The sequence below is a fragment of the Pseudonaja textilis genome, chromosome 5 (genome assembly GCF_049901715.1).
Source record: "Pseudonaja textilis isolate UNSWEBS1 chromosome 5, rPseTex1.2, whole genome shotgun sequence".
Classification (NCBI taxonomy): domain Eukaryota; kingdom Metazoa; phylum Chordata; class Lepidosauria; order Squamata; family Elapidae; genus Pseudonaja; species Pseudonaja textilis.
The window spans coordinates 29,084,969-29,105,700 of record NC_141994.1 but is presented as its reverse complement, the minus strand read 5'-3'; the positions used below and the strand labels follow the sequence as shown (position 1 = coordinate 29,105,700).

At 36.0% G+C, this 20,732-nt stretch overlaps 1 protein-coding gene across 4 annotated transcripts in view; it reads right to left on the bottom strand.

Moving 5' to 3' along the window:
* The window catches only part of SLC16A7 (solute carrier family 16 member 7), an 87,214-nt gene that overhangs the window by 48,050 nt on the left and 18,432 nt on the right, over positions 1–20,732 (bottom strand). The window contains exon 1 of one of the 4 annotated variants that reach the window (XM_087934429.1): positions 18,923–19,098. The exons of 2 other annotated variants lie outside the window; for them this stretch is intronic. In XM_087934429.1, the coding sequence (XP_087790555.1) occupies positions 18,923–18,939 (17 nt within the window). In that variant the 5' untranslated portion in view covers positions 18,940–19,098. Of the gene's footprint in view, positions 1–18,922; positions 19,099–20,732 lie in introns of those variants that run through there. One more of the 4 variants, XM_087934428.1, reaches the window with a different exon arrangement.

Here is a 20,732-nt window from a genome sequence, read left to right as displayed (position 1 = left end):
ATTCCATATATAGAAAAGCATATGCTAAGATAAGTATTTTTGAAGTTTTTGCCAATTGTCCATTTTACATCTTTTAAGAACATAGATGTCCTGTATTACAGAACTTATGCTGGCTGGGAATATTGAAGTGATAATCCAATAATGTCGTAGACCAAGTTGGAGAATGATTTCAGACTTATTTCATAACATTTTTCATTGCATGAATCATTGTCAATAGCTACAGTACATCAGATTTCTGTGTTCAGATGGAGACAGAATGTTTCTGGTAACTGGATAATGAATGACAAACAGCAGGGGACAGCCATTACTTTCAAATCCTGTTTGCTGATTTTCTGGAAGCACCTGGTTGATCACTACAGGGGAACAGGATGCTCGGCTGCATGAGCCTTTGGTCTAGCCTGGCAGGACTCTTATATGCCCAATATACATTTTAATAATTTGTTACATATCCCCAGCCAAGAAAAATAACAGCTCATGAAAGAAGTATACTAGTTTGGCATTTGTTCTTTTCTAGGCTAAAGTTTACCCAAACACTTTAACTATTTCAGCCATTATTGGAACATTCTAGTCTTTTTAGTCTTTAAGTAGCCCTGTATTATTGGACAAGGAGAAAATATGGAGGGAAGGATTGGATAGGCTGTTTCAGGGGAAGAGATATCTCTAAACTGGTGTTGATTTCCCCTTCTAATTTGATTAGCCCATTCTATGTATCAATTGACCAGACTGCTGGTACCCTGGACTCAAGATGCTCACAGTTAAAGAATAATCTGTGCACAAGAAGACCATCCTCATTCATGGTGTAGCATTTATTAACAAACTTTGGCTTCTCAAAGACAACAATGCATGATGTCCATCCAGGCACAGTTTTTTTTAAACACTTCAGCAACATAGTTAGGAAAAAAGAAAGTCTTTGATCATGAGGGCTGCCTTATCTTATTCTTCTGTTAAAATATCAAGCTGTAGACACAAACATGGATTCCTATTTATGAACCTACCACATGTTGACCAACAGGATCCATATTTAAGCTTCTGGATCTGATATTTGGGTTATGGTGAAGAATCTTCACCATAACTGGATCTTCACATGTGGACCTGATCTTTTGCACCTGACAATATGGATTATACCCAATTATACATTCAACCCTAGGCTATAGGAAAGATGCTGCTAATATCCTTTCTCCATGCTTGGAGGCTGTGAAATCTAAATGGGAGAGGACAGACTAAAGTTGAATCCAAGAAGATAGAGTTACTGTTGATATATTAGGGGTTCTCTATTGCCACCAAATTGTCTCTTGATAGGCTGACACTACTAGGGTTTATGGTTATGGGTATGGTTCTTTATTGAACAGCAAATGGAAGCCATGGCCAGAAAACCTACGTCCAGTTTTGGTTTATATCTAGTTGTGATCTTATCTAATGCAGGAGAACCTGAGTACAGTAATATCTTTATTATCACTCAGATTAATACAATGTGCTATGAATGAGGCTTCCATTAGATACTACTGGAATCTGCAAACTTGTCCAGAATGCAATAGGTCACATATTTACTAGGTTTTAGTGCTGGTAGCACATGGCATTGATTTTCCAGGCCTTATACTATTTGCTAATTGGTTTTGAGGTTCAATTTAAGGTGCTGATTTTGAGCTAAAAAATATCTATGCATGGTTCTTAGACATATATACCACTTCATAGTGATTTACAGCACTATCTAAGTGGTTTACAGGGTCAGCATATTATGCCCAACAATCTGGGTCCTCATTTTACCCACCTTGTAAAGGATCGAACAGAATTGAAGGTGGACAGAATTGAACTGCTGGCGGTTGGCAGAATTAGCCTGCAATACTGCATTCTAATCAGTGCACCACCACTGGTTTTTATTTTTACATAGATGGCATCCATTGTTATTAATGGAATAAGTGCATATTGGAAGCCAAGGGATGGTTTATCTAAGATGGTTTTGGAGTTCATGATTCATAAACTAATAAAAGTTAAGCCTTTCAACGGAGAAAAAATAAGCATGTGATTCAGCTTTTCAGCATTAGGGAGGTCAATTTAAACTTTTCCTTTAAAGCATTCCATTTCATCAGGCACAACAAAATCATGTAAAATTAATATTAAGCATGGGCTGGTGTACATCTTTTTTTCTTTATGAGATTTTAAAATAACAATATAAGAATTTTCTTCCAATTTTAAGCAAGGAGATGATGATGTAAACCAGTACACACCAGCACCATTTTTTTGTAGTATAGCGGTCTAGAGAACAGGTAGATAATGGTAGAGAATAGGATACCTTAGAATTTAGCATATCAACATCATGTCCTCATGCATATTGCATTTTGATCTTCTTGGCACTATCATTTAATATCTGAAAAAAAAACCACACTTTTGGCAGACTTGATGACAGGGAATGGTAAGAGGATTTTCTAATTTCATAAATCCTTTAATCTTACAGTTTTCAAGCTAACTCTAGTTCAGATCCAGACCTGTTAAGTTCAATAATATGCCCATATAATGATACTTAAGAAAGGCCTGCAATTATCAAAAGTTTTTCATATTCCTGCATATTTTTTTTAAAAAAGCTGCAATTATTCGCAGAAGGATGGAAGATTATTTCCAGAAAAAAAAAAAAAAAACATGCATCTATAAATTGGACAAAAGTTTAAGGAGCTGAACCTTCATTTATTTGTTTGAACAAGTGTTGGGTTTCCTTTCAAAATAAATGGCAAGAAAACTACCTTAAAACAAATATTAAATATTAAAAAGGAAATATACAATATATCATTAACAGATCATTTATATGTGGTGGAATCTCAGCTAGACTGGAGGGAAGGGTCAAGAGAGACAGGGTGGACTTCCCCCAGAATCCTTGAAGCCTTATCTTGCTTTCAAAGGAATGCAGTCAGTTTGGCGAGGTTCTTGTACAGTAGCTGACTTGTAATAAAACTACTGTTGAGACTCCTCACATATGTTTCTGGTTGCTTTTGCATGTCATATATCATCTCCTACAACTATTATAAGCAAGCAGCAATAGAAATATTATAAACTACTGTCATTAATGTAAAACAGAGCAGTTTTTTAACAATATAAAATGGATCTTTAATAGTAATGGTTAACCTGCTTCTGACATTTATTTATTTGTTAAATGCCAATTTCTCACACAATTCATGCCATCTATAAACATATGCATAAACAACTTTGGCAAAATACAACTAGCAAGATGATACCCCACCGGACCTTTTCACAAATATAGCAAAGAGGACCACTACATTGTATTCATTAATCTACTTGTCTCTTTCTGTCCCATAGTCAAGATTTGATAGGCTGCATATTTAAATGTATACTTTCAGTCATCAGCCCACAATGTTGTATTTATCAATTGTATCTCCACTGAAAGTTAACAGAATGTAAATAGGAGTTCCTCTTAAAAGAGGAAGAGGATGAATGTAAGCTTAGAAATACCATGAAGAGGCTTCCGGTGGCACTTCCATCGAAGATGGACTGAAGACCGCAATTGTGCATGGCTTCAATCAGTGCTTATCCTATTTGATCTACCTTGGACCCACCTTGGACGGGTAGGAAAAGATGGGAAGACTGCCAGACAGGTCTTCCCAACCTGGCTAGGTATACTCCCCTTGAAGACAGTAGGTAGCGGCAATCTTAATGGCTGTCCTGAAGATGGGAAGCTTCCGGGACTTAAGTGTGTGCTGGAGCAGTGAAGTGGTGAGTGGCATGTAACCAGGCAAAGGATTTTGGACTTTTTTGACAATCCTGAGAAACAGAAGGAAAGAGCCCTCATTTTTAAGAGTGTGACAGCAGCGAATGGAAAATAAGAGGTAACTATAAGGTAAATAAAAAATTGGACCATAAAAGGTTCATAATGGAATTAGAGACCAAATTTGGAATAAGATACAGAAATTGCCATTAATTAGGCATTGGACAGAATGCTGGACTTACCCGGAGTTGACTACATTTAAAAGAACTGATGGTTGAAAATTAGCAGAATTAATACAATTGAAAAAGAGAAAAAAGAACTTTGAAAAGTGAAAAGCGATGTTGAGTATCTTTTCTTCTTATGATTTCATGGAAAATTACTGGTCTTATAAATATGTGAATGAGAAATGAAATGAAATAAAAGACTATATTATAACAATAACCTCAGAAGCACCAAAAAGTGTGGGGGGGGGGGATTGCTGCAAAAGGACAAGTGAAGATAATATCTTGGGACTGTTCGGTGTTGATTATGACAAGGAGACAGAAGGACTAATACAAGAAATTGAGACAAATGGATATTTTTGTCAAAGATTAAAATAAAAGATTCTGACTTTTAACAAAATAGAGAATAACTCAACTGATTAAATAAAATGAAAGAAATATGCAAAGGATTCAAACTGGAACTGCAAACTGTGAGAGGAATGTTAAAAGAAAGAATGGAACTATTGGACATACTGGCAAAAAAATTAATGGGGATGCAGTTCACAGAAGAACAAAGAAAGTTCAAGGAGGAGGAGTTAAAGGAAGAGGAAAGCAGCTTAGAAGAGCACAAAGAATAAGGGACATTGCCAAAAGACATGAAAGGAATTAAAATTAAAACATTGGTGATAGATGTAATAAATAAAAGGGAAAATGTTCCCAAGATTAAACAAAAGAAGAAGAAGCTGTATAAGAAGAAATTGAAAAAGAGAACAGGAAAGGGTGGGAGGAAAATAAGTGATTGGAACATGAAAATAAAAACAATCCTAGAGGAAAAAAGAGGAGTTAAGAGAAAAGACTGGAAAAACTTAGAAAAGGGAAAGCTGGTTAAAATTACAAGAAACTATAAGGCTGAGAGATTTAGAGATAAGGGTTAAAGATAATATAAAGGGGATACCGCATGGAAATGTATTTTTGGTATTTATTTATTTATTTATTTTTGAAATATAGATTGGGGAGATTTGAAGTTCAAAACTTATTAGGAATTGCCTTAAGATTATTATATAATTATATATGAGAAAAATAATGATAGAGTAAAATAGTTCACGTCATTATAGTTGTACTTTTAAAGTTGTAGTGATGTTTTGGCAGAATTTCTTCTGCCATCATCAGGCTTGTGTATTGGGTTTGTCTGTGTGTCAGGCTTTGTTTTAAATTTGGTGCTAGTCTCATGCTTTGTTAGAATGGTTTTTTCTTCATCCTGATTGGTTGGGAGTCTTGGTCTGTGTTTATTGGTCTTGGAGTTTGCTGTGTTCTGCTTGATTGGTGTTCCTAATATCTGTCTGTTTCGTAGCGTTTTTTAAAATCTTGATTGGCTGGCAACATTGTGTTTTGTGTATTGGGGCTTTTAGCGCAGCTTGGCTTCAGGTGGTTGGCTTTGAAGCTAGGTTTAAAAGCACAACTATAATGACGTGGGAAAATACCCGAACAAAGCTGAATACCATACATATAAATACCTGTGAAAATATATATATTAATTGATTATTCAAATGATATTAGAAAAACAAAGAATATGGTAAACTAAAAAATATGTTTTTTTTCTTTTTTAAAATTGTATACATATTGTATTAGACATGAAATAGAAATTATAATTGATTATATAAAGGATATGAGAAAACAGAGAATATAGTAAACCAGAGGGGATTATATTGTAAAGTAAAGTATTTGTAATGAGATTATTATATTATGATTAAAAAGGAGGGGAATGAAAACTTAATAAAATTTCATAGGTAAACTTTGGCTAAGTGGAAACAAAGAGAAAATATGAAATGGTTATATGAATATCTCTGGAATAAATATAAGATTTATTGTAGATTGGGGAATATACCATGTGGATCCTGAATATATTAGTTTTATTTTATTTTTATTCATTTTTGTTTGTTTATTATATATCAGCTTTGAGAAAGCTAATGAAGATAACAATGTAAAATAAAATAGGTGGTAAGCTGGAAATGGAAATAATAGGGGATAAAGAATGGCAAATATGTGAGGATGAAATGTTTTTGATATTGAATTTATGAATTGAGATATGAAGTGAGAATTTATTCAAAGATCAGTGGAATAGATAATGATTTGATATGAATTTAGATAAGAAAGTTGGAAATGTAATTATGACTATGTATGAATGTTGTAACCTGGAACCACGATGCTCACTTGAAGAGATGTATAAAAAATAAAAAACAACTTTAAAAAAATACCATGAAGATTATCAATAATTGAACTAATTCAAATTCTACATCATTGCTAAGATAATTTAATGAACACAGCATGAAGAAATAGGCAAGGGCAACCTTACGTTTCTGGTATTTATTTCAAAGGCCACTGCTTTTTGGATTACTTTAATAATTGGAACACTAATATTTCCACATTTTGTAATCTTATTTTTTCATATGATACTTTGTAAAAGCCAAAAAAGCCATATTGCATTCTTAATTTAATTCTTAAATTAAATAGCATATTAATTAATGCAAGTGGAAATCAAGAGGTTGTATCTTCAAGAGACAATTTCCTCTGACTGGCCAAACTAGATTCAATAATTCTTGACATAACTGTTCATCTTCTTCTAGCCCAAAGATGGGTTCCATACTCAAATTATTTGTTTTCAGCAATGTGGAATCAGTTTCAAATTACATCTTTATTATAGTCATAGACCAGTATAAGGAATCAGATTTACAAATATTGATCAGTTTTCCAGAGATTTCTGTTGATTAGATTAGAATCTAATGCAAGAGTCTTCAAACTTGGCAAATTTAAGACTTGTGGACTTAAACTCCCAGAATTCCTGAGCTAACATGCCTGGAGGAGGGATTCTGGGAGTTGAAGTCCACAAGTCTTAAAGCTGTCAAGTTTGAAGTCCCCTGATCTAATGGATTGAAATAATTCCAGTGTCATTCCCCATTATCCATAAAAAAAGTAAAATAGTCTATTTCCATTATTATCTAACTTCCATTATTATCTAATTATAGGATCAATTTGGAAGATGCCACATTTCTATTACTGTTTTGTTCTTCTGTCTAATCATTTTACCAGTCACAGAAATTATTTCATTTTTTTAATCACTGTGCAGATTCTATCCTTTACAACATCAACCATAAATAAGCATATTACTAATTTTTCTCTTTTCTGCTCTTGATAACATAGAAAGATTTTTATACTTTAATTGCATTGTCTTTCTATGGAATTCAATATTCTACTTTCATTATTTAGAAGTTAACCATTGTGTCAATCACTCAGTTAAAACTAAAACTGATTCAAGAAAAATGTAAAATATCTGCTGCTGAACAAGATCACCTTCATATTGTTGTGACTAATTGCCAGTCAGCCTCGTCCACCCAGAGAGTCACTTATGTCCTTGATACTAACTCATGTAAAGTTCAATGTTGAATTTAAATAATATTAGATAAGCTGCTTTGTAATATAGTTATTTGGATGTAGACTAAATTATGCTTTTGAAAACTTTTTTTTGATGTTGGCATGCACTCTTCTAGCTCATAGAAAATTTCACTGTTTTTAAAAAGATCATATAAACAATTTGTTTTATCAGGACAATGTTTTTATGGATGTTTTTATAGATGTACTCACAGAGACATATTCTATAATTTTCCAAATATCAACATGTGTGTGTAAAAAAAACCCTATATTCAACAATGTTCAAACCTCAATGTTCAAAAATGCAGCATGAGTTCAATCATGGAACAATAGGGTTTAACCATTCTCGTTTATGATATTACAGGAGAAAATACTGATCAAATAGCTAAGTAAATTGCAGGAAAATGATGTTCCACACTTGTGTTTCCAGAGTAAATAATTTTCTTATCATGATACATGAAAAAATAAGATAAAACCTGATAATCTTTAAGTTTAAAAGAAAATCCATTTGAATGATATCAATTCTTCCTGATTCAAAGTAATTTAGGCTGATGTGAATGGGAAACTGAATTTAGACAATTGTGTAATAAAATACAGTGTGCCATGCTGCATGATTTCATCACTTAATCTGATTCACAACTAGGGATGCAATTCATGAAAGCCCATAGAAATACACAAATCCACAACCCACAGGGGATGCCTCTAGTATAGCTAACGTCAAATATTTTTGCTTGCTCTAGCTACCAAATATAAAAGATTTTGCCCAGTATCTATGCTACATGGGATATAAAATTCCTATATTACACCCAACCATACTGCCTACTCAACAATAATTTAGAGGCAAGAACTGAGATGTAGGAATATTTTATCCTAGCACTTGTAATTCCCATCTTCACCAGGATGACAAAGAACCACCGCTTATGCTTCACAAATGTATTATGTTGGAATAAGATAGTGAATGTCAGTGTTTAAAAGAGAAATTACGTATGTTCTTCATGTTTCCATTGTTCAGTTTTTAATTCTCATGTTTCAACCTCCTTCTCCTTGTTAACTACTAGATTCAATGAAACAAGAAGGTGAAATGGTTTTCCATTTGTTGTAGTTGTAGTTGTAGTTTTATACAACAGAATTTCAGAGTATCTATTGATAATCTGTTACTTGGAAACATCAAACCATAACCTGGGTTACAATTAAATGGAAAACTGCTATTTAAACATTTAATTAATATCCAAAACAGCCTGAATGTTTTATTAGTAGCTCAAGGATATAGGTCATCTCTCTCTTTGCCAGGTGACTGGTTATATCAACCCAATGATGAAATCCAATGCTTGTCTTACATTGCAGATGTTCCATACGGATCATAAAAGACACTGGGTCCATTCCCCTAACCATTCACAGATTTATGGGGGGAGGAAATAATGGTCCCCTTCAAAGCAGCCCAGGGCCCCTGTTACAGTTTACATTTTAAAGTGATGCCAAAGAAAACACTAATTATATAAATTGGATATATAAATAAGCTATTTTTTCTGCACCAATCAATGTGAAAGTGGGTAGATATGTTCAACTGATTTTGGGAATGGTTAGATTTGATTTATGTCAAATAAATACCTTTTATTTCATTGAAATTCCACTACATTAAAAAAAAGACTCATTGCACATTTTAGGAGTATTTTTCTTTTTGCTGTTCATAAGAGATGGCACTGTTTTTACAATCCAGCCCAATGGTTCCTTAATGCCTGAAAAGAAATTGTACACATTTTCCTATACAAAGTGTTCCCTTTGTTTTTATGCCTACAAAAACTTCTGATTAAAGAAAAGGAACAACAGTGCATGGTTTTTCTGGGTTATCAAAACATTCATTTCAAAACAAAAGAGCAGAAATGAAAGTGGGGAGAAGGCAGGAAGAGAGAATAGCATGAAGTAGTATCATTGTGAAGGATGCAAAACTCTAATGCATCTTAACAATTTCAGAAGAAATTGTAATAATTTGTGATTTGTAAAATTAAAGTTTAGCTACATTAACAGAGCACTGAAACTTTATATTTTGCATGTCATACTAAACTATGGTTATCACATATTTTATATCCATCTAAGCATCTTGGTCAATTTACAAAGAATTGCTCATTTTGATTGCAATTCCCTATATATTTATCAAGTGAATAAGTTCTGTAGAATTTCTGAATCAACACATATAGAATTGTTGAAGAATGTATACATTATGTAATCCTTGTTAAGTTTGGAACATGCCATGATTATTGATTTTTGTTCCTAATGATTTTGAATAACTGAAATTACTAAGGGGCAGTTAGGGTTAACCTATGACAAAAGTATGTTGGCTTAAAAGATACAATCAATCAATCAGAATAGAACTGGAGGGAACCTTGGAAGTGTTCTAGTCCAACCCCCTCAAGCAGGGGACCCTATACCAGGGCTGTCAAATTCCTGCTCCACGGGCTGGATACATCATGCACTGACCACGCCCATATCCAGTTTAGTGAAAGGGGAAAAAACTTCCTGATACTTCACGAGATGCCACCATGATGATGTGAGTTTGACACCCCTGCCTTATACAATTTCAGACAGTTGGCTGTCCAGTCTTTTTTTTAAAAAAAATCTTCAGTGATGAAGCACCTACATTTTCTGAAGGAAAGCTGTTCCACTGGTCTTCATGGTTTAGGATGTTTAGACATGGACCCTTGGCCATGCCTCCTTCACCCACAGCCACCTGCCTCAGCCTATTTACAGCCAGCTTTCATCCTCCACTGGCCCTCTCCAGTCATTCTCCATGGCCAATGGGTCAATGGGCCAATGGCCCTCTGCCCATACCCTTCAACCCTGCCCATTCCCCCAAACACCCTTTGATCTGGGACTTTGGCTGCATGGGACAAATAGCCCCCAGCCAATCAGGTGGCAGGCAGAAGCAATGGTGCTGAGGAGACAGTCTGCAATGCAAGATTTTTTTTTTAAGTACTGTGGTTGCTCTGCACATTTTGGGGCCCTGCAGATCTGTCACCAGGATTGGAGGAAGGGGAAGTAACAGCTGCCAGAGCCACTAGGAGACAGACAGGTGAGAATACGTTGGGGGGCACCAGAAATGGAGGGAGGGGCACCTCAAGGCAGGGTTCACAAAGACAGCTTGGTTCACAACTCAGTCAGCTACAACAAAAGAGGGAAGGAAGAGCAAGGCCGATGCTGTTTCTGCAATGTAGGGGGTTGGAGGGGTCGTGCAGGTGAGCAGCAAGACCAGCCCTGTTTCTGCAATTGCAAGGGGGCTGAGGGGGTCACAGCAGAAGAACAGAGGTTGCGCACCCTTGGGGGCAGTCCAATTGCCTGTTAGGTATCAGACCAGAGTGGCAATGGCAGGGCACCCCCAAGCTGCATACCACCTCCGTTCACTTGCCTGCATGACCGCCTCAGCCCCCTGACAGCCCCCAGAAGCAACCCTATCCAATAAAAACCAAAAGATGCTTTTATTGGATGATTGAGGATGATGGTGAAGTGCCTTTTTATAACTTTTGTGAGTAGCCCAGTGTTATGTTTCTTAAGAAGGCAATCATATAAGTTTTATGAATAAATAAATAATTGTTTTAACCCAGTTTCTAATTGCAGAGAGACAATTGTAGACATAGCTTTACAGGGCTTTGGATACTATGAACTCTTTTCAGTCCAAGTTATCTGGTTCCTTTTCAGTCTGACCTACTTCATCAGACTGGATTAAATTAAAATCAAAAATTCACAGGAAAAAATATCCTGTGATATATTCTTTACATATTTATAGTGGGCAACTAGCTGTACCGGTATTATTTTTCTGCTTGAACTAAACCTTTACATTGAGAAAGGGACAAGTTTTACAAGAAGCAGTGTATGTTTTCACATAACATGCATGGTTTCTTTATGTGTGTCTTTTAAAGTTGTTACCTTACATAGAATGCAACCGTGAGATCAATGCAATGAATCATTTTATTGCTCAAACATGAGGGAAAAAAATGTAGCCTGTTTCTATGTTTGGATAAAAGAAATGAGTAGTATGTGATCCCAACCACTGTGGGAATAACTTCTTATCCATATTCTTATAAAGACCTTTACTGGGCTATTGTCTTTTATTGGTGGCTGCATAATCACAGCTTCTGCTCGCCCGACATTTTTATTGACTCATGTGTCCAAAAGGGAAGACAGTGGGAAAACTGCAAACCAAGCCCTTTTCTGTGCTTGGTTTGCAGTCATTTTTTCAGTGTTGACTTTCATGAGTATCCTTCAGCATACGTTGCAGTTGCTGTAATAACAGATCTGTATTGGAAACCCGAAACTGTGTTTGTCACATGTTTTTAAGTAGGAAAAACTGTCTTGGCTTTGCCACAGAATCACAAGGCTTTCTTTTATCTGGATGCAACTGGCTGAGAGCGGCTTAGCCAGGTATTTTACTGTTACACATTTCTTATATGTGATTTTTTTTTCTCCACTCCACACTTTATTCAATGGACCATTAATGATTCATTATAAGTAACTAGCAGAGCAATTGGAGATTGCTAACAGGAAGATAACAGAAGGCCATATGAGAATTTTCAAGGAGAAAAATAAGTCAGACTACACTTAGAAGCTTTTCAATAACTGCTATTCAGAACCAGTTGTTCATTGTTAATTATTTTCTTCAATTTCATCATCATCATCATCATCATCATCATCATAATTCAAAATCCAATTATTGATCAAGATTTTTTTTTAAATATACAGTGCTTGACTGGTTTTAGATCCTTCATACTGATTATTAAAACCAATGAGGTGAAATAACAGAATGATCCAATAGATGAAATATTTTTCCTACATTCATGCCTTTTAAAAGTGCTACTTTCTTATTTGATTCCTGTCTGTCAGTGTAAATTTTCCTAAAAATGGAAGTTTTAATATATATTAGAGTCAATTAAAAAAAACTGCCTTCAGATTAAAGATTCCTCTCAAAACCCTATTTGTATTTTTTTATTCAGTTTCACATAATTGATTTTCAGAGCCAGTCAAAGTCATTGGAAAATGAGGGATGGTGGGAAAGCATCCCTAAAGTGACTGTTCTTATTCTGAAGAGAAAAAAATTACTTCTGAGTCTAATTTAGACAACCATAATATCAGATCCATACACTTCATTTTCTGTGCCATTCCTACAGCTAGTATAAACCTATAATTTTAAAATATTTTATCATGTCTGATCCGGTAATCACACAAATAATTTTAGTGGATAGATTTCCTTGAATTCTTTGTTCCTTTTTGTTCCTTTCTGACTGGCATTAGTGTATGATACCACATATCTCAAGCTTCTAATGTTTTCATCCACTAGTTTTATGTAAATGTTAAAGATGAGCAGTGAGAGACACCTAGGGTTGGACCTCTTCCACTCACCAACACCTCTGAAACTGTCCACAGAAGGAGGGGAAGCACTTCAAAACAATTCCAGAAAGTTATCATGGGCAATGGTATACAAAGACACCTAGAACTGTTTGTGAACTGTCCTTAAATACCTCAATTCGCTTCTTACTATGCTATCAAGCCCCTGACTGTGATATAATTCATGCAAACAAGCTAACTTCACTACTGACATGGGCTGCCTCTTGCCCACACCCTCTTATTTTTCTTGGTGACCTCAACTTGCCTCTTATAAATTGGACACCAAATGAATGTACATCTGAACCCATTCATGCAACCCTGTACAACGCCATTACCACACTGGGACTGGATCAATTAGTATATAACAACACTAGACTAAACCACTGCCTCATCCTCCTCTTCTGCAACAACTCAAACTCAATTTATGATCTACAAATACAGGAACCATTTTCAAACTGACTATAGCATGATTGACTTTTGTCTAAATTTACACCACTTCAAAGAAGATCATAATGATGGATCCCCAAAAAACAATTTTAAAAAAGCCAATTATGTACTCATAGCTGCCGACTTATCATTTCTTGATTGGCACATTCTGTTCTCTGGCTGTAATAACAATATAATGCCTTCTTGCATGAACCTGAAAGAGTCATTAAACTACATGTTCCATTAATAACCCCTAAACATTTTTTGTTACCCAAAATAATAAGAAAACTTCAATCCAAAAAAAATCCTTATGGTGTAAAAACAAAACTAAATAAGTAGCTAACTTTAAAAACCGATACACCACCTTATGCCGACAGATAAAGGCAGAATGCACGAATTACCACTGCAAGCAAGTGGAAAACTTTCTACACACAAAATCCACCCACACCTTCTATAACTTTGTAAACACCAAACTTAAAGACTCAAAAACCATACCACCCCTAAAAGGACCTAATGGGAAAGACTATAGTGATGAAGCTGTTAAGACAAACCTCTTCAACACATTCTTCAGTTCAGTCTTTGTAAACAGTAATAGCTCATGTCCCACATTTCCTAATCATACCACAACTAACTGCAATGATCTACTACATATTAACTTTACTGAAGATAATGTAGAAAATGTACTATGTCACTTAAAACCATCCTTATCTTTTGGCCCTGATGGCTTATATGCATACTTCTTAAAAAAGCTCTCCACTGCCATAGCAGAACCCCTAAGCATAATATATGAGATATCATTCAGAACCAGCTTCTTACCAAACCTATGGTCTTTAGCAATGGCCATCTCTATTTTCAAAAAAGGTCACCCCTGCCTGGTTGAAAACTACAAACCAATCTCATTGTGTTGTGTCACGTGCAAAGTTATGGAATCAATCATTAATCAATGCATTATTTTCCACCTAGAGTCAAACAATCTACTCTCCAGTAAACAATTTAGTTTCAGAAAAAAAATGTCCTGCAATTTGCAACTTCTACATTGCAAAAACATATGGACTACACTACTTCTCCAGGGTAAAGCAATTGATGTAATTTACATAGACTTCTGCAAAGCCTTTGACTCAGTTGTACATGACAAACTGCTATTAAAATTAAAATCTTATGGCATTTCTGGATCCCTTCACAAGTGGATTATTGCCTTCCTGTCAAACAGGCAATGAATAGTAAAAATAGGAAATGCCCTATCAAACCCTGCACCAGTTAACAGTGGTGTCCCTCAAGGGAGTGTTCTGGGACCCACACTCTTTACACTCTATATAAATGACCTTTGTGATCACCTTATAAGCAACTGCATCCTCTTTGCTGATGGTGTAAAACTATTCAACACCACCAATAATGCTACCATCCTTCAAAGCAACCTTGATTATGTGTCTGAATGGTCAAACAGTTGGCAACTCCAAATCTCGACCAACAAATGCTCTGTCCTACACATTGGTAAAAAAAAAATCAATACACCAAATACAAGCTAGGTGGATATGTCCTTGTTGATGAACCTCACTCTGTCAAGGGCTATAGGACAGGGACAGTAGGCATGTTCTCATATTCCCATATTCTCATACCTAAGTGCCAGAGCTCTCTGCAACAGCATTGCCAAAAAGGCATTAAGAGTTGTAAATCTAATCTTATGAAGCTTCTCCTCTGGTAATACTGATTTACAAACTAGGGCATACATAACCTTTGCTAGACCAATATTTGAATACAGTTCCACTGTCTGGAATCCACACTGTATATCAGACATTAATACAATTGAGCAAGTCCATAAATATTTTACAAGAGTACTACACTCCTCTGTTTGCAACAGAATACCCTACACCAACAGACTTGAGATTCTAGGATTAGACAACCTTGAACTATGCCGGCTAAGATTGGACTTAAGCATAATACATAAAATCATATCTTACCATATCTTACCAGTTAACGAATATTTCAGCTTTAACACAACAACACAAGAGCACACAACAGATATAAACTTAATGTAAACCACTCCAAACTTGATTGCAGGAAGTATGATTTCAGCAACAGAGTGGTCAATGTCTAGAACTCACTACCTGATTCTGTTGTCACATGCTCAAACCCTCATTCCTTTACCCTCAAACTAACCTCTATTGACATCACCCCATTCCTAAGAGGTCTGTAAGGGGCATGCATACGCATACAATCATGCCTACCGTCCCTGTCCTATCGTTCCCAATTATTAGTTCCTATGTCATGTATTTAAACTTATGTTTATTCTTATTTCTATTATATTCTAAGCACTTGACAAAATAAATAAATCAAAATAAATAAATAGAGATCCAAGAGGCCAGGATGATTGAACTACCACAACCTGAGTCATCCAAAGATCACCCACAAGCACAATCAACTGAAGTTGAAGATCTTGTTTTTTTATATTTTCTGACTTTTTAAAAACTAAATTTGAGCTGTTGTTAGTGATTTATTCACATTGCACTTGTGTTGGAAGCATCAAAGCACCTCTGGGTTGAAAGGATTAGCTGGTGACATCACTGTTGCCTGGGAGATGCCAATTTGAGGGCTCCTTTCATGTCCCCTACAAGATCTGGAGTGAAGGACAAGAGCCAACCCTGCCCCAGAGCATCAATCGGGTCTCGAACCCTTGGAACAAAATAACAAATTGGACTTTTCATGAAAGCTATTTCCTGTTTTTTATTTTACATGCATGACCCATAAGATTGAAGTTATTTAATTGAGCTTTTCAATTTAGTTTATAACTTGACTGTTAAAGCTGACAAATATGTTTAGAATTGTGCTGAAGTATAAATATATGTTGGGGAAGAAATGGGATCACTCGTAAATGGTAAAAAGTTGATTGAATTGGATGCAACTGTTTTTTTTATTGCTTTTGTCAAGCATTCAGTGCAAATATAAATACAATTATATAATATGATGTATGATAATACGATATGATATATGATATGATATATGATGGCACAAATCCTCCTAAGTTAAATGATGATTGCTCTTAGAAAATTGGATAGATGATTGCAACTTGGATGGACTTCTTTATAAGGTTTCCATTATAATATTTTATGACTGTCTCAGATGACCTTTCTTATAAATATTTATTCTAAGATAGAAAAAAGGGCTCAACTGGTGCTCTTTAAATATTTATTGCTTAGTTTTGCTCACACTTACAATATGACATTTCCCACCCAGTTTAAAATAAATAATTATGTTCCTCACAACTAATGGTTTTGAACTAGTGACCTACTGAAATCAATTCTAGTAAAATAAATAGAAATGGGTGTGGTACAAAAAGACACCAAAAGGGAGAAAATAGATTTGTATCAAACCAATTGATTCTTTAATAATCTTTTAGGCTAGTTTTACAAATGTAAAGCCATTTTTGTCTATAAAATATGACTTTGTGGTTTTTAAATATGCTTTTATTCTATTTTTACTGGAATGCCTTAACTGCAACACTTCAAATGTAAAGTGGCCTGAACTGGTTATATAAGCAAACTGTGGTTCATCTTATTTTTTAAGAAACCAGAGCTTAGTTGAGTTTAGTTGAATAAATGAATCAATATTTCAGCCAAGTACATTTCTTTTTTATCCTGCATCAATGAAATCCCATGCAACTGTGCTTTTTATGAATATAGTAGTCCTAGCTATCTTGGATCTAATCCAAGCTGAAAACTTTGCCAAATCAGCATTAAAATATTGGCAGTGCAGAGCATCCGTTCCATGTAAACATTTTTGCCTCTTCCTTATCACAGCATTCACCTTTCCTTATGATCTGCATAGTCTGTTACTATCTGACCCTTACATATAGACTGCCAGCCAGACATTCTACATCCCTTTCAAGGTTGTTCTAAAGTTACTCTGGAGGTCATGGAAACTGTGCTTTTTTATGTTTCTTATGGCTTTTGTTAGGTCACAGTTTGAGGAAACCACATTGCAACATTATAGCCTTCCGTTAAAACTGCTTATTATTACAACTTTTACAAAAAAACATCCACATTCTTTTTTAAGGCCCAGTTATTTACATTTACATTGTTCTCTTAATCATGTTCATTTATTAGTTCGTTTGAAACTTATCAACTCCTTACTTACCTTACAATAAATAGGGATTGAAACATTGTTTGACTCAGTGCTGTTTACTTCTCAGTTATACATACTATGATAAGACTCATATAACCTATCTATCTGTTAGTAGGCATTGTTTTCTGTTACAAGTCTTATTATGGTGCCTCATTGTGAGGGATGTGAATGTGCAATTGTTCTTGAGATATATCAATGAAGAATGCTCGGAGTACATGCTATAGTTCCATTGGGTCACCCAAGTGTGAAGTTTAGCCCAGTTGTTGCTAAAGCAGCTAACATCTACAGTATATTGGGGAGCAGCGATATAAGACTATGCTTGAAGATCACTTTAGGAACAACAGCAAAGGCATCGTTGTGTGCCGTACAATAGAAAGCAATGGTGAAACATGCCTGTGTTTTTTCAGGAAAACTACCTGGATAAACAAGATTAAATGACTGAAATATGGCTTTCAATATGCTACCTAGGAAAAGCTGTGGATTTTTAAAGAATACTATTGGTGTTTATGATGCAACTATTTTAAAATCTTTGGGACATTTAGTTACCAATGTTGCAATATAGAAAAAAAGAAATCCAAAGCTATAAGCATATACATAGTTACAGTGGTAACATGGAATATAGGAAACATGAACATGGGAAAATTTAACACAGTAGTAGATTAAATAAATTGGCTACCCCTTGACATTTCAGGCATCAGCAAAATTTCATATACTACAAAAATAATGCTTAGGATCAACCCACACAGATTACATTTCTACGTGGAAAAAAATATGCCAGATGTTCCAGTCAGGTTTAGAAAAGGCCAAGGAACAAGAGACATTTATTGCAAGGAATTTTAAAAAATCAATATCAAACTGAACAAACAAGGATATAAATAATTGCCAAGAGTAGCTGAGGTCAAACTAGCCTTTACCATGGGGTCAAAAAAGAATTTCCCAAATGAACCTAACAGAAGCTACATTCTGAATTTTCGCATGTTATAACCAAGGATAGGTTTGGCTGGATGTTTTAAAAAGAGTCTAGAGTTTTCACATTGTCACGGCATCATCACATGACATATCGGGACTTTTTTCCCCTTCACTAAACCAGGCATGGGAATGGCCGGTATGTGAAACATCTGGCCTGCAGGTCAAGACAGTCACTTATCTGAACTGGTATAGGTATAGGTTCTCCTACTTAGTCAGAGGGGTGGACTAGAACACCTCCAAGGGCCTTTCTAGCTCTTCCTATACCCATTCTCATTCCCTGTCCTATCCTATCCTATCCCATTCTATTCCAAACATTACAATTGTTATTTGATAAAGTACTTGCCCTCAGTCTCACACGGAATCTGCATCAGCATAATCACTCAGCTTCCTCACCCCCTTCCTTATCCCAGTTTAAATCCTACACAAATTTAGTTAACCCACCAATCTAACAAAATGAGCTGTAGTTCATCAAAGCATGTCTTTTAGTTAAATGTGTTCATCTGAAAAGGTGCTATCCAGTGATGGGATTCAACATTTTTTACTACTAATTCTGTGGGCGTGGCTAGGTGGGTGTAGCGTGGCTTGGTGGGCATGGATTGGTGGGTGTGGCAGGCAAGGATACTGCAAAATCTCCATTCCCTCCTCACTCCTGGGAAAAGGTTACTGCAAAATCCCATTCCCTCCCCACCCCGCTAACCTGCTTTCCAGCTCCATTCTCTTGTGCAGGGCAATAAAAGAAGACCCAGTTGTTCAGCTGGAACTCAGGAGGCAGAGAAAAGATGGGGGCAGGCCAGTCAGAGGTGGCATTTGCCTGTTTTCTGAACTACTCAAAATTTCCACTACCAGTTCTCCAGAACTGGTCAGTACCTGCTGAATACCACCTCTGGTGCTATCTTCTTCCTTCTGATTTTGGGCTCAAGCAAAGAAAATATGTTGAAGATGGTTTATCCTGGCATGGCTCTTTAAAAACATTGTCAGGTTGTCTGCATGCTTTGGGGCATATGTATGTTTCAGCTGGGATTTCATGGGTGAGAATAACCAGATAAAAGCCTTTAAGCAACTGTTCTGATCCTTCTGGAGAATGCACCAACAGTTTACAAAGGGATGCTTCCTTTATGTGACTGAGCTTAGAATTGGTCTGAAAGCTGAAATCTCTTCTGTCAAATCATTTCAGGTTTACTTAAATGCAGCACAGTTTAATTTTTTTAGTTGTCACACACATGGACTGTATTCTGTATACTATATTCTAACTATAGTAGGTTACAGTAGACCGCAACATAAACAGATATGAACGTTAAATGAGCCCTGGTGTCATAGTGGTTAAAGTGAAGTATTGCAGGAAAACTCTGACCGCAAAGCTCAAGTTTGACTCAGGCTTCCAGCTTCCCAAGCTCAGTAAAATGCCCTTGTTGGGGACAATATGCAAATAAGGCTTACAATGTAAACTGCCCAGAGAATGCTATAAATTATGTGCTGCTATATAAGTCTAAATGCTATTGCTAAATTATTATTTAAATTACTAGAACTCAGCTCTAAACCCATTTTTTAGAATTATTTCTACTTTTTTGCCCTTAGCCCACTTTTCCCCTGGAATCTTAAAATACTGTAAGAAAATATTAGTTCTATGAGACTCTACAGAAACTAAGTTTTTAATCTTAATTAGTTAAGTCTCTTAATCTTAATGATAGAACAGATACCATCAATGGCTGCACAGGCCACAAAATCGCTTAAAACAGGGGTCCCCAACCACCGGGCCACGGACCGATCCCGGTCCGTGGAACATTTCCTACCGGGCCGCCGGTTTCCTGGGCGCCGCCATCTTGTTTGAGCTTTTCCGGTTGGAAAGCGGTGTTTGGGTCCTGAAGGAATCCTCGCGCCTTAGTTTCATCGAAGTGGGGGCTTCGAATGAAACTAAGGCGCAAGGATTCTTTCAGCACCCAAGGCAAGGTGAGCCGAGCGACCGTCCCAAAGCTGTCCTGAAGCGAAGCCCATCGACAAAGGTACAAAGGAAGAGTTGAAGGTGGTGGAGAAAAGCAGGGGACAGCTGGCTGGCCGGTCGCTTGGCTCGCCTTGCTTTGTCATGCGTGCTGATGCCGGTACCAGGCCACGGATCATTTTGTGATGCCGGTACCGGGCCGTGGCACAAAAAAGGTTGGGGACCACTGGCTTAAAAGACCCCAAATAAAACATTTTTATTCTAGTAGTCTAACTTTCCTTAAAATTAAAGGTGGCAAAGGGGATAGGGCCATAATGACAATAGAACAGCACTTCAGGCAACAACTTCAGGCAATGAATACCACTTAAAACATCAATACATTAAATGTATTAAGTATAAAATGATAATAGAAAATCCAGAAATAATAACAATGTGCAGAAGTAATCCAATAACATTGTTGTGGGATGAAAAATGACAAGATCAACATAAATGTTTTCAGCAAGCACTTGAATGTAAATTGTACATTATATTTTTGTTTACCTTTTCAGCCTTCATAGGTATGATATATATT